Source organism: Trichechus manatus, unplaced genomic scaffold, assembly GCF_000243295.1.
Source record: "Trichechus manatus latirostris isolate Lorelei unplaced genomic scaffold, TriManLat1.0 scaffold00099, whole genome shotgun sequence".
Taxonomy (NCBI): domain Eukaryota; kingdom Metazoa; phylum Chordata; class Mammalia; order Sirenia; family Trichechidae; genus Trichechus; species Trichechus manatus.
In genome coordinates, this window is record NW_004444035.1 from 674,734 (window position 1) to 690,613 (window position 15,880).

Sequence of the window (15,880 nt, forward strand, 5' to 3'; positions counted from 1 at the left end):
GGGACTGATCCCTCCTGATAACATGTCCAAAGTATGTGAGACATAGTGTTGCCATCCTTGCTTCTAAGGAACATTCTGGTTGTACTTCTTCTAAGACAGATTTGTTATTTTTTTAGCAGTCCATGGTATATTCAATATTCCTCACCAACACCACAATTCAAAGGCGTCAGTTCTTCTTTGGTCTTCCTTATTCATCGTCCAGCTTTCGCATGCATAGGAGGTGATTGAAAACACCATGGCTTGGGTCAGGCGCATCTTAGTCCTCAAGGCGACATCTTTGCTTTTCAACACTTTAAAGTTAGAGGACTTTTGCAGCAGAGTTGCCCAGTGCAATGTGTCTTTTGATTTCTTGACTGCTGCTTCCATGGGTGTGGATTGTGGATCCAAGTAAAATGAAATCCTTGACAACTTTAGTCTTTTCTCCATTTATCATGATGTTGCTTATTGTTCCAGTTGTGAGGATTTTTGTTTTCTTTATGTTAAGGTGTAATCCGTACTGAAAGCTGTAGTCTTTGATCTTCATCAGTAAGTGCTTCAAGTCCTCTTCACTTTCAGCAAGCAAGGTTGTGTCATCTGCATAACACAGGTTGTTAATGAGTTTTCCTCCAATCTTGTTGCCCCATTCTTCTTCATGCAGTCCAGCTTCTTGGATTATTTGCTCAGTGTACAGATTGAATAGGTATGGTGATAGGCTACAGCCCTGATTCACACCTTTCTTAACTTTAAACCACGCAGTATCTTCTTGTTCTGTTCAAATGACTGCCTCTTGGTCTAAGTACAGGTTCCTCATGAGCACAATTAAGTGTTCTGGATTTCCATTCTTCACAATGTTATCCATAATTTGTTATGATCTACACAGTCAAATGCGTTTGCATAGTCAATAAAACACAGGTAAACATCTTTCTGGTGTTCTCTGCTTTCAGCCAGGATCCATCTGACATCAGCAATGATATCCCTTGTTCCACATCCTCTTCTGAATCCAGCTTGAATTTCTGGCAGTTTTCTGTTGGTACACTGCTGCAGCCACTTTTGAATGATCTTCAGCAAAATTTTACTTGTGCGTGATGCTAATGATACTGTTCGATAATTTCTGCATTTGGTTGGATCACCTTTCTTGGGAATAGACATAAATTGGATCTCTTCCAGTCAGTTGGCCAGGTAGCTGTCTTCCAAATTTCTTGGCATAGACAAGTGAGCACTTCCAGCGCTGCATCCGTTTGTTGAAACATCTGAATTGATACTCTGTCAATTCCTGGAGCCTTGTTTTTCACCAGTACCTTCAGTGCAGTTTGGACCTCTTCCTTCAGTACCATCGGTTCCTGATCCTATGGTACCTCCTGAAATGGTTGGACATCAACCAGTTCTTTTTGGTATAGTGACTCTGTGTATTCCTTCCATCTTCTTTTGATGCTTCCTGCTTCATTTAATTTTTTCCCTGTAGAATCCTTCATTATTGCAACTTGAAGCTTGAATTTTTTTTCAGTTCTTTCAGGTTGAGAAACGCAGAGCGTGTTCTTCCCTTTTGGTTTTCTATTTCCAGCTCTTTGCTCGTGTCATAATACTTTACTTTGTCTTCTCGAGCCACCCTTTGAAATCTTCTGTTCAGCTTTTTTACTTATCATTTCTTCGTCTTGCTTTAGCTGCTCTACATTCAAGAGCAAGTTTCAGAGTCTCTTCTGACGTCCACTTTGGTCTTTTCTTTCTTTCCTATCTTTTTAATGATCTCTTGCTTTCTTCATGTATGATGTCTTTGATGTCATGCTACAACTCATCTCGTCTTCAGTCATTGGTTTTCAACACGTCCAATGTATTCTTGAGATGGTCTCTAAATTCAGGTGGGATATACTCACGGTCGTACTTTGGCTCTCGTGGACTTCTTCTAATTTTCTCCAGCTTCAACTTGAACTTGCATATGAGCAGTTGATGGTCTGTTCCACCGTCAGCCCCTGGCTTTGTTCTGACTGATGATATTAAGCTTTTCCATCATCTCTTTCTACAGGTGTAGTAGATTTGATTCCTGTGTATTCCATCTGGTGAGATCCATGTGTATAGTTGCGGTTTGTGTTGTTGAAAAAAGGTATTTGCAATGAAGAAATCATTGGTCTTGGAAAATTTAATCATGCGATCTCTGGCATCGTTTCTGTCACCATGTACACACACATAAGTTTGTGAGTTTACTTTCATATGCCCACCCACCCCTGTTCAGCTTATGTATCTACCTGGGTATCCACTTGTACATTATTGTTTGTTATCACTGTTGTTACAGGGTTGTATATGTATTAGTATTTACTGTTGTTGCCTGAAGGACACATAACTTTTAGTGTCTTCCTTTACCTTGATTATGCTGTGCTGACTTCCCTCATATTGTATGTCTTTTTCTTACTGACTTGTAAGATCTTTTTATATATTAGATAGATAACTGACATCGAGCTGACTCTGACGCATGGAAGCCTTATGTACAACAACCAAATGTTGCCCAGTCCTGTGCCATCCTCACGATCACAGCATGTTTGAGCCCATTGCTGTGGCCAGTGTGCCAGTCCATCTCACCAAGGGTCTCCCTCACATCTCACTGAGGGTCTTCTTCACCCTTAGTGGTCCTGTACTTCACCAAACATGGTGTCCCCCTCCAGTGACTGATCCTTCCTGATGACGTGTCCAAAGAAAGCAAGTCAAATAATGTTCTGTTGTGATCCGTAAGATTTTCATTGGCTAATTTTCAGAAGTAGATCACCAGGCCTTTCTTCCTAGTCTTAGTGTGGAAGAGCCACTGAAACGTATCCACCATGGGTCACTCTGCTGGTACTTGAAATACTGATGGCAAAGCTTCCAGCATCACGGCGACACATGAGCCACCATAGTATGACAAACTCTTGGTGGTTTCATACATAAGGAATAATACTTGTTGCTTGTACTGAAAATAATTTTTTTGGTCTGTTGAATCTTTGACTTTGGTTTTGGTGTTTGTACTATTCAGAAATGTAAACGTTTAGTGCAGTCACGTGTATTAATCCTTTCCGCAGAGTTGTATGTCATTCTCAGAAAGGCTTTCCTTACACCAATATTATAAAAATACTCGTTCTTGATTTCTTTTATTAGTTTTATCACGTTGCATTTAAGTCTTCATATGAAATGTATTTTGAGGTAAACAGTGAGGGAAGGATGCAGCTTAATTTTTAACCTTTTTCAAAATCCAGTTTTTGGGACATGAAGCTTTTAGGGAGGATGGAAATGTTCTGTATCTTGATTGTGGTAGTGGTTTCAAGGGTGTATATGCCTGTCAAAACTCATGGATTTATATACTTCACATGGGCGCAGCTTGTTGTATGTGTGTCAGACCGCAGTAAAACTGATTTTTCAAAAAGCTGGTGGTTTCTAATATCACTGATGGAAAAATTCATTTTTAACACTATTGCTTTCAAATGTCACATTTATCAAAATTTCAATTTTTTAGGGTATAGTTCCGAATTTCCATTATATTTGATTGATCTGTTTATTTCTACCAGAACCAAACTACTTTTAATTACTATTATGTTATAATATTGGTGATCTTATCTCTTCTTGTTACTCTTTCAAAAAGTTATATTATCTATTCTCTCATATTTATTTTTTTCCAGAATTTCAAAATTATCTTTTTAAAGTTGAAAAAAAAATCCTATGGCATTTTGCAATAAAATGAAATCTTTAGATTTTGTGATGAATTAATATATTTTTAATTTGAATCTTCTAGGAATTAAACCATTTATAAAATTTCTTATCCGTCTCTTGTAGAGTTTTATATTTTACTTTGCAAAGGTTTATAGATCTTATTGTTTATTCCTAGTTATTTTAAGACTGTGGTTAATAGCTTTTTCTCGCATCATATTTTTCCCTCGTAATATTTGTCCGTATAGAAATATTTGTGTGTTTTCTTAAAAATAACTGGGATTGACTCAACAGCAATGGGTTTGCTTTTTTTTGTGGGAGGGTTTATTAAACTTTTTTTTAATGTCCTAATGGGTATTCTGTTGATTGTCTTTTAGGTTTTTTAGGTTTATATCATCTGCAAATACTTTTGCTCCCTCCTTTCCGATGTTTATGTCTTTTATGTCATGCCCATGTCTGATTGTTTAGGCTAGCACTTCTGGAAGAAATCGCAACAGGAGTGATAATAGTGGGCATCCTTGTCTTAATCTTGATTTAACGGGGTTACCTCTAGAGCTTTATCCTTTATAAGTGCCCCAAATAGGAATAAATACAAGGTTTTTTTTCAGTCAGGAATGAATGCTGAATTTTATCAACTGTGTTTGTGGAGTTTATTTAGATCATCTGTTTTTTTCTCCCTTTAGCTTGTTGTTGTTATTGTTAGGTGCTGTCAAGTCTGTTCCGACTCATAGCGACCCTGCATACAACAGAATAAACACTGCCCGGTCCCGCACCATCCTCACAATCGTTATGCTTGAGCCCTCGTTGAAGGTCCTCCTCATTTTTGTTGACCCTCTACTTTACCAGGCATGATGTTCTTGTCCAGGGACTGATTCCTCCTGATAACAGGTCCAAAATATATGAGACGAAGTCTCGCCATCCTTGCTTCTAACGAGCTTTCTGGCTGTACTTCTTCCAAGACGGATTTGTTCCTTCTTTTGGCAGTCCACGGTATATCCAATATTCTTCGCCAGCTCCACAATTCAAAGGCGTCAGTTCTTCTTTGGTCTTCCTTATTCGTTGTCCAGCTTTCACATGCATATGAGGTGACTGAAAACACCATGGCTTGAGTCGGGAACAACTTAGTCCTTAAAGTGACATCTTTGCTTTTTAAAACATTTTAAAGAGGTCTTTTGCAGCAGATTTGCCCAATGCAGTGTGTCTTTTGATTTCTTGACTGCTGCTTCCATGGGTGTTGATTGTGGATCCAAGTAAGATGAAATCCTTGACAACTTCAGTCTTTTCTCCATTTATCATGATGTTGCCTATTGGTCTATTTGTGAGGATTTTTGTTTTCTTTATGTTAGGGTGTAATCCTTACTGAAGGCTGTGGTCTTTGATCTTCATCAGTAAGTGCTTCAAATCCTCTTTGCTTTCAGGAAGCAAGGTTTTGTCATCTGCATAACACAGGTTGTTAACGAGTCTTCCTCCAATGTTGATGCCCCATTCTTCTTCATATAGTCCAGCTTCTCGGATTATTTGTCAGCATACAGATCGAATAGGTATGGTGAAAGGCTACAACCCTGATGCACACCTTTCCTGACTTTAAACCATGCAGTATCCCCTTGTTCTGTAAGTTGCATAACAGTAGATTTCCTGGAATGAACCCCATTTGGCCTTGTTGCCTTAATCTTTAAATGTAATAATGTGTATTATTTGATAATATTTAATAGGTATTTTTGCATCAATAATTAAAAGTATGATTGCTGTCATACTTTTTTTTGGTATGCCTTGTCCTTACTTGGTATAAGTGGATGCTGGCATCTCAAAAGAATTGGAGTGCATTTCTTCTTTTTCTATGCTCTGTAAGAGTTAAAATAGCACTAGAATTATCTATTCTATGAAAGGTTGAATGAATTCTTATAGGAAGCATTCTGAACTTATAGCTCTAATTTGAGGGTATAGCTTTTTGTCACCTTTCTCAATTTCTGGCATTGTGTCTCTCTTTTTAGGTTTTTTATCTCTTCTTGACTCAATTTTTATCATTTACATCTTCTTAAAAAGTCATTTCATTCAGGTTTTCAAGTTTATTAACATAGAGATTTACAAAAATATTATTTTATATTTATTTTAATATTCTATATATGTATGGGTTCCCTTACTTCTTTACCAGTCTTAATTCTTATGTAAATTTATCTATTTTTTAAAGCATTATCTGGCAAGTTTACTATATTTTTCTATTTTTAGTTAATGCATTTGCTTTTACATTTATAATTAAGTGCACTTAAGTATTCTTTTTTTGTTCTTCAAAATAATCCATCTGTCCTCAATCTGGAAAACTTGAAAAATTACAATCATGTCTTTCAAATGAATTAAATCTGTAGGTATATTTGACTTAGACACAACAAGAGAAAGGATGCCTAATTAAATGGGTTATTGTAATTCCATAGACTTTTCTTGGTGACTGTATATAATATGAAGATAAAAATCCTGTCAAATCAGTTTAAAAAGTCAAGGCAAATATTTGTTTTGTGTATAGGTTGTAAAATATTTTGACTTCTCTTAGTAGACTATAAGACAAGTGTAAAGTAGATCACATTTTCCTCTCACCTTTTTTTTAATGTGCTTTTCTTTTTTTTTTTTTAGTGTCTTCCCCATTATTGACTGGCATCTTGTAAACTTGAGTCACCCCAGGCTCCTGCTGGGCAAACTTTACCCTCCGTCTCTTTTCCCACCCTTGGTTCTGAGCCCTAATTCCCTTCCTATCAAAGTGTATCTGACCGCCACATTTCATTCCCTCATTAATAAGCCTACACCATCTAGATGATAACCTGAGCTGATAAACTGTCACTAAAATATTAATGCTTGGCAATAGTTTGGAATATTACTTTTCAATACATATTTGTATTTTAATAGAGAACTTTCAGAGTTATAGTATCTTAACCCTACAGAATTGGTGGTAGGGAGACCCTTTGCTGGTATTTGAATTAAACAGTACAGACAACTTTCTCTAAATGTAAAACCAACTCCATAAAAGATACAAAAATATGTATTAACTTTTTCAAAATGTAACTTTGTAGAAGCGTTTTACAAAACCACATTAAATTGTTTTGTTTTTGTTTGTAGGCTGGTGGAATGAAGGCAGGAACATTTGATCCTTACCCTTCACATTCTGCTGACCCTTATGTGACTAAATTGCCAAGACGTATTTCTGGCAAAATTGATAAGATTTTTCATCCACCAGGTGGACCAAAAAGCCGACCAATGACAAGTATAATGACTTTAAACGTCAAAAGGTAGGAATATCTTGCGTTTAACCCATAAACCAAGAAAAATTGTTTTCAACTTTTAGACTTCTTCAAAAGAATATATTTTATACATGTTTTTAAAAATGACAGATTTTAGCAACTTTGGAAGTTATTCTTTTCCATCTTCTGAAATACTCAATCGAGGAAGCTTAATTTATCTGTACCAAACTACCTTGTCCATGTTTTTTTAAGCAAATCTATGATACTTTATTGTAAGTCATTGAGACTATTTAGATATATATTACCATTGTCTGTTTCTCAAAGGGAGCTTTTGGTCCTTATTAAGTTATCATATATGTGGGGGCTCCAGGTTCTCAGCAATTGTGAGGAATCCTAATGACACTTGAGATTTGTGACCTTAACTTTGAAATAACCTTCGATAAAAATAGGAAACATTAATTAAAAATGCTATTCCTACCACTTTATAAATGCTTTGAGAAAAACTATATGTGTATTATTAAACTTTCATAAATCTTCAATTTTACCCAGGTTTTGAGAGTACCCATAGGAAGTTCTTAGGTATTCAGAATTTAAATTAGAAAAAGACAATCTGTCATTTTTTACTTGTGCACAATCATAAATAATTAAGCGGAAGAATTTATTTGTTACCTTTGTATCTATTTTTTGAAATAGTTTTATTGCCATTTATGCTAACTTACATATTTCTGTGACATAATCATATGCTGAATTAGGTAAAGGACACCAAATTCATATTCTTTTGTTTTACTAAAACAGTAGTACATCTTTATCAATTGTGTGCAGTGATTATAACACCAACATTATTGTTGCTAGTTGCCGTTGGGTCAATTACTACATCATAAGAATAAGACTGCCCTTCATTACAGAGGTGCACTTCTGACTCACTACCCTTGACTTCATTAGAGCCATGTGTTTACCGACAGAGGAAGCCAGCTAAAGACAGTGTGTTAAAATGTTAGTGCTGTGTGTCAGCTTTACCTAACCAGGAATGTAGTTGTAAATATGTGAATTCTTTTGGTAAAAAACATGTCATAGTAAGTTAATACTATGTTAAAACTTTGATAATTTTGAGTAATCTAAATTAGATTATGTTCATACTCTTGTTACTCAGGAGACTATTTAGAAGATTCAGCAGTCCTTTGCTACTTAGCAGTGCCTTGTCCTACTTTATTCTCTCACACAACATCTATTCAGAGCTTCAAAATAGACCGGCCTTTCTGACTGAATTATTTTTTATCCATTTAATTGGTAATTTATATTGAAAAAAAGATCTTTGGACAGCCTAACCTTTACCGCATTCAAGGACTTATCTAGACCTACTTAATTTTGTCTACAGAATTTTCAAGATTAGAAAAATGATTTTAAATAAGGAAGATTTAAAATTTTTAGTTTGTTACTTCACACATGAATATCTCCAAAATGAACTCATGCATGCCCACAGCATTTTTGGTGACATGTATGATTACTGTATTTTATGTACATTATGATGTGTTTTTGTTTAAAAATATGTTGAATTATCCTCTTCTGGCCTCCTGGGAGGCATCAGCTCTATACACTGACTTCAAACATTTGATATGCGGAATTGGAGGACCTTGTAATGTGGCCGTCACCTGCTTTCATGTTGTCTTGCCCATTACTTTTCCATGCACCCTTTACTTCAGTCACATGAACTACATATACTTTTTTTTTTTTAGCTTCCCTGCTTCGTTGCTAATAAGTTTACTCCATCTGCTTTCTATCATTTCCTCTATAAAGCCTTTAGTAATACCTCAGGTGGAGCTTTTACTGAACTTGTTTGTCTACACAGCTGTCTTAGGCTTGGTTCTCTAGAGAAGCAAAACCAGTGAAATGTATTGTATTAGGCTGGGTTCTCTAGAGAAGCAAAACCAGTAAAGCATATAAATATATAGAGATTTATATTAAGGAAATGGCTCACATGGTTGTGGAGGCTGGAATATCCCAAGTCTGTGGGTCAGGCTGGAGGCTTCCTCTGATTCATGTAGCCACAGGGGATGGCGAACCCAAGATTGGCAGACAAGACTGCAGATAAGCTGCTCGCTCAAGTCCCAAGAACCAGAGGTCAGACAAACAGGAGCCAGCTGCAGTATCCAGCGTGAGCAAAAGCCCAAGAGCCTTGCCAGAAAGTCCACCTGCATTGGATGCAGACCACACCTCTAAGGAAACTCCCTTTCAACTGACCGGCTACTCACAGCAGATCCCATCATGGAGGTGATCACATTATATCAGATCTCATCACGGAGGTGATTATATCATTATACGACTGCCAAACTACATCATAACTGCCAAACCACTGAGAATCATGGTCCAGCCAAGTTGACACACAACCTTAATGATCACATGTGTACATATATACACGAGACTTATCTCAAGGAAATGGCTCATGCAGTTGTGGAGGCTGGCAAGTTGCAAATCCATGGGTCCGGCATCATGTTGGAGGCTTCTCCTGACTCACATGATTGCAGGAGCTGATGAACCCAGATCAGCAGGTCAGATGACAGGCTGCTGGCTCACAGGGCTGTGGAGGCTGGCGAATCAGGTCAGACATAGGCTGCTGGCTCAAGTCCCCGAAACTGAAGGTCAGATGACGACGAGCCAGATGCAGGATCCAGAGCAAGAGAGAGCTTTGCCAGAATATCCATATTTATCTGACGCAGGTTATACCCTCAAGGAAACTCCCCTTATTTCAGATACTCAAGTAAGGTGGTGATTTGTATAAGGGTATACCTTATGTAAGGCTGTGATTTGAGTCACACCCTTTAGTAAGGTCATGACTCGATACACCCCACACTGACCCTGCCTCATTAACATATAGAGGTTTAGTATCTACAACACATAAAATAGATGATAATTACACAATACTACAAAATGGAGGACAATTATACAATACAAAATCAAGGCCTAGCCAAGTTGACACATAACATCAACCATCACAGCAACCTATGCCTTTATGTATTACAGCTATTTCATACACGTTCTACCTTGTGGTGCAGTTATTTTGGACACGTAGATGTGTTTAATTTTTCTATTCCTCAGAACTGTTGCCTCTATACTTTCCATATGGCAGGTGCTTAAAAAGTGTTTGCTAAAGTTATTTCTTGAGCATATGTAGACATCAGTAGCATTAACTACAGAGTGCCTCTAACCCTATAATTGTTACATATTCATCTGTACTAAACCATGTGTGCATCTCATAGGAAAATTGGAACCAGTATCTTTCCTGTGAAGTCAGTTTCATTCATTTTGTATCGTTGCAATTAATGGAAACAGTACATTCAAATTTTATGTAAAATAAAACCACCACTCAGAAAAATTCTAATATAAAATTCCTTGACAAAAGCCCTAAGTAGCTGTGACAGCTTCAAATTGTAAATAGAACTGCTAAACTAAGTAATTAATACAAAATTGCTGACAATAAGGTCCTATTATAAGTGAGTTGATGTTGGTGAAGTAGGTAGTCCTTATCAGATCCAACATTTAGCTAATTCAAGTCCAAGCCCACTGTATGTTGCTGATGGTATATATATGGGCTCAAATGAACAGGTTTTGGAAATATAAGTGATGTCTTAACCCATGTGAACTTTAATAAGCTTATATAGATATACTGATGACACCTAATTTATGTATATTTAGTCTACTGTTCATAGTACTTCGGTGACAGTTTTGTAGACAAAGTAAAGAAAATTGATTTTGACAAAGGAAAATTCAAATTTCCTGAAAGAATAGATATAAACCAATTTGTACCACTGAGTGAGTTTTCTTTACATTGCTAGGTGATTCCGCTGTCTATCAGGGTAAATCTGTGTAATTTTATCTCTTGTCTACAGAAACAGCATTCTCTGTGGGCCAGTTGATAGAGTATTGGACTTGGAAACAGGAAGATAGGGACCTCTTATTCCAAGTCCTTTTACTTTATCCATTGGCAACCACTTATCAGTCTGCCCAGCTTTACCTATTATGGAAAGTCTATATCACAGACAGTAAAATTAGAATTAGCCTACCACATCCACCTCAAAGAGATGAAAAAAAATTTGCAGGGGGAGTGTTCAGGTTTCCTGGGTGTTCTTTCTATCCAGACAACAGACCCGAGACAGTACTGCAGTGCCCTAGCATGTTTGGAGCAGGGAACGAAGGGGAGAGTAACTACTGAAAAGTCAGCAGTTTATCTTCTGTTTTGTAATTTTTAGTTTAGTAAAATCTTTTTATATTTATGTTATCACAAATATTATACTAAATGAAGTTTTAGCTTCTTTTATCCTAATTTTAAAACTAATAAACCCCTGGATACTAGTATTTAAGATTGGCTCCATATTTGTTTTCCTTCTTAAATTACATTTTCAGAGTATATCTGACCTCCATAAAGTGAAGTTTTGTATGTAATTTGATGAGAAGATTTTGTGTAATACAAGAAGTTTTCATAAGAATGTACAGTATATTGCCTACACCTATAAAATTAAATATGTACTTATTTTCCAATTTTAGGGCACTAAATATGAAGAACTACAAGACTGCTTCAGTACAGTCCTATTAAAAACTGGAAGACAAATAGCTCTCTAGACCCTGCCTGCCAGTAATTCATTATCAAGTGCTGATTATTAAAAAAAAAAAAAGATAATGGAACAAATAGCTCAAACATTTAAATCAAATTGAAGCTTGCAACTCTGGCCCCTTCCTTGTTTTAATTTAGTACTACTACTTAATGAATAAATAGTACTTGTTAATAATCTAACATATCATTGCTGATCTATGTTTACATCTGTGGTTGCCGTGAGTCAGAGTCATTTCCATAGCAACTGGTTTAACTGGCTTTCTGAGCAGAATATACTGTTGAGAAATTTTGTGAAACCTTGAAATGTCTATCATTTGAAAACTTTTATTCCTAATGTTAAAAAAAACTGCAAGTTGGAGTGCAGGTGAGGGCTGGAGAAGTAGGAAGTGCATAGTGAATTTTTAACTTGCTGTGTCTTCTTGGAAGTGTTTGAAAATTGGGTTGGTAGCTGAGTGTCATAGCCTATTAAAGCGTTGGCAACATTGAAGATAAATATTGGATCCATTGATATTGCCTAGAATTATGTATACATGCGTTATATAGTAAGGCAAGCATTTCAACGTATGTGGCTTCATGCCTTCTATTCATGGCCTGTGTAAAACATCAGATCATACTAGCCAATGGCAGCCGCAAGATGAGTTGGGGTGAAGAAGCAATGCACTTGTTGGAATTACAAACTTGCAAAGTGGGTAAAGTTTGCTTTTGGTGTCTTCTCATGTTGCTCTCTAGCTGTCCAAAGCTGCCTCTCCTGGACCATTCCACCCAGGTTTTGCCCTCTAGTTCCCATAGTATCTCTACTTTGCTCACCCTGTTTGAAAAAATCTGTTCTTAGAAGATATAATGTGACTTAAATACAGTGCTGTAATTCATAGTGAGGTCTCTATCGATAGTCCTCATTCTGTCAGGGAATAATTTAATGTAATGTATTGGTAAAGTTATTTTTGATCAGTGATGTTTTCTTAGTACCCCTTGTCCGTCTGGTAATATAGTTTATCCCTCTGCCACTCCAGGCTTTGCAGAACTAGAGATAAGAATGCATAGAGGCTGTAGGACTCTTCTTTTAGGTGCATTTTTCCCCCAGTGGGAGGAACGATGTCAAGTCATGTACGCATCTGGCTTTTAAAGGAATTGTACTGGTAGGGAGCCCTCGTGGTGCAGTGGTTAGAGGTCAGCTGCTAACCAAAAGGTGGGCAGTTCAAATCCACAAGCTGCTCTTTGGAAACCCCGTAGGGCAGTTCTACTCTGTCCTGTAGGGTTGCTATCAGTCGTAATCGACTTGACGGTAACAGGTTTGTTTTCTTGGCAGACAGTAGAGAGAATTTTTACTTTCTTTTATACCTTACGTGGTATCTAAAATTATTTATTTAGGCCTAAAATTAAGGCCCAATATTATGTACTGCCTTGACCTCTGCTGCAACCAGGAGGGCCTTGATTGGCTTCACTCAGGTTTCCCTCCCCATTGGGCTCCCATGGATGAGATCTCCCAGCCAAATCACCCTCCTCATCATGGGGACCAGGTGCAGTTCCTGCTTGTCCCTGAGCAGCAGTTTGTTTCCTGCCAGCCTGTGGGATTATTCACACAAGCCAATCACATCCTCCCGTGGGAACTAGCGGTCATCCCATCCTCTTCCAGCTACAAAGCTTGCCTCGCATAGCCCCTGCTTGTTTGCTCCGTTCCCGAGTGCAGCCTGTATATGGCCGTGCATGGTGTGCTGCCACCTCTTCCGTGGGCTGTCGGTACATGTGACTAATAAGCTGCTGTTGATCTCAACTGTCCAGTGTTGAGTGTTGTGTGCCCGGCCAGCCCCATAACCCTAGGATATGGGAATCCGTCCCTCCTCAATGGCGTGAATAGGAGTGACTAAACCTCATGACTAATCTTTTATTTTTTTTAAAGGAATACTTAAAACTGTTCTTGTTTTTTTATCAAAAGATAGTAAGGAATGAAAACCTTAAAGATTTACCAAGAGTATAATGTGACTCAAAGAGACATCCGTATCTTTTCAGAATAGGAATGGTTCTATTAGGTACACGTAACTGATTAAAAGTTATATAATTATATACTGATAAATGTTACTAAAGAAGCCTCATAAATATATGCATACTTTTGAGATCAGAGCTAAAGTCTAAATCATTGTTTATTTTCGCCTCTGCCTTTCATTAGTAGCAGTTCATCTTTATTAATGCGCCTTTTCATAGCAATGCACACTACGTATCTTGTTGGTGTTGTCAGCTGCCGTCGAGTTGGCACACACTCAAGGGACGCCATATGTTACAGAGTAGAACTGCTTCATAGGGTTTTCTTAGCTGTGGTCTTTATGGAAGCAGACAACATCAAGTGGTCTAACAGATACAGGTAATTGGAATCTCAGAAAAAGGTGACAGAAAATATTTAAATAAAGAATGGCTGAAAATTTCCAAGTTTGATGAAGATTATATTCCAATATACAAGATGCCCAAAGAACACCAAGTGGATTAAACACAAAAGAAGAGTCACACCAGGACACATCATAATAAAATTATAGGAAACCAGTGATAAAGATAAAAATCTTAACATCTGCTAGAGAAAAAAGACACATTATATACAAAAACAAAGAATTCTCATCAGAAACTATGTAAGTCTGAAGACAATGAATGACATCTTCAAAGGACTGAAAGAAGCTGTCAACCCAGAATTCTGTATACAGTGAAATGTATTGTTCAAAAAATTAAGGCAAAATAAAGACTTTTTCAGACAAAGAAAAGCTGAGACCTGTACTACAAGAGGTGTTAAGGGAAGTTTTTAAGCAGGAGGAAAACTATACCATATGGAAACATGGATCTACTTAAAGAAGGCTGGAAACGATAAATGTGTAGTTAAAAATAAAATACTTTTTTCCCTCATAGTAACTTCTTTAAAGGCTAATTTACTATTTAAAGTAAAAATAGTAAAAATGTGTTGTGGGATTTATAACATATCTAGAAGTAAAATCTAAACAACTGTAGCACAAAGAAGGGGGGAAGGAAGTAGAAATACGTTGTTGTTGGAGTCCTGTTTTATATATGAATTGGCATAACATCCTTTGAAACTAAACTGTAGTAAGTTAAAGATGTATATATAATCCTACAGATAACCCTACAGAATCTTCAAAGAGGAAAAAATAATAGTAAAGAAGTATGGCTAATAAGCCAAAGTAGAGATAAAATGGAATTCTAAAAAGTAATCAATCCTAAAGAAGGCAGGAAAAAAAGAAAGAAAAACAGCACAAATAGAAATCAAATAGCAAGATGTTAATTACATTAAATCATATTGATAATTACATTAAATATAAATAGCTAAGCACTGCAATTTAAAGGCAGAGATTGTCACACTTGATAAAAAGGAAAGGCCCAACTATATGCTGTCTAAAATAAACCCAGTGTAAATATGAAAACACATTAAAAGCAAAAGGATGCAGAACAATACATTATATAAAAACTAAAGATAACCTTAGTGCCTATATTAATATCAATTCAAGACTTTAGAACAAGGAATATCACCAGGGATAAAGAGAGTCATTTCATAATATAAAGGGATCAGTTCATCAAGGGGACATAATAGTCCTAAATGTGTATGCACATAGTAACAGGTTTAAAACACCTGAAACAAAAACAGAAGAAATCCACAAATATAGTTAGCAACTTCTCCATTCCTCTATCAGTAATTGTTAGGACAAGTAGACAGAAAATCTGTAAGGATATAGAAGCCTTGAACAACACTGTCAGTCACCTATACCTAGTTGATATTTGTAGAACACTCTACTACCACTAGCAGAATATTTTCATAACAGTGGAATATACATTCTTTTCAAGTGCACATGGAACGTTAACCAAGATAGAGCATATTCTGGGTAATAAAACAAGTCTTGATAAATTTAAAAAGACAAATTATACCGAGTATGTTCTCTAACCACAACAAAATTAAATTAGAAATAACAGAAAAATATCTGAAAATATACACATATTTGGAAATTAAGAAACCAACTTCCAGATATTCCACTGGGTCAGAGAATCACAAGGAAATGAGAAAATATTTTCAACTGAATAAAAATGAAAATACAATGTATCAAAATTTGTGGAATGCAGCTAAAGCAGTGGCTTAGAAGGAAAATTATAGCTTTAAAGAATTATTTTATTAAAGAATAAAATTTCAAAACCAATGACCTAGTCCTCCACCTTAAGAAACTAAAATAAAAGCTAAAATAAGAAGGAAGAAAATTTAAAAATATGAGGAGAAATCAATGGAATAGAAAACAAAAACAATAGAAAAAAATCAATGAAACAACAAGCTGATCTTTGAATAGAGCAATAAAATTGATAAAACTCTAGCTAGATTACTGTTCAATAAAAAAAGAGAAACCCCAAATTACCAGTATCAGAAATT

At 36.3% G+C, this 15,880-nt stretch overlaps 1 protein-coding gene across 1 annotated transcript in view; it reads left to right on the plus strand.

Moving 5' to 3' along the window:
- The window catches only part of CFAP96 (cilia and flagella associated protein 96), a 23,726-nt gene extending 12,193 nt beyond the window's left edge, over positions 1-11,533 (plus strand). The window contains exons 7-8 of the mRNA XM_012557393.2: positions 6,751-6,920; positions 11,412-11,533. Of these exons, the coding sequence (XP_012412847.1) occupies positions 6,751-6,920; positions 11,412-11,460 (219 nt within the window). The 3' untranslated portion in view covers positions 11,461-11,533. The remainder of the gene's footprint in view (positions 1-6,750; positions 6,921-11,411) is intronic.
- The last annotated feature ends 4,347 nt before the right edge of the window (positions 11,534-15,880 follow it).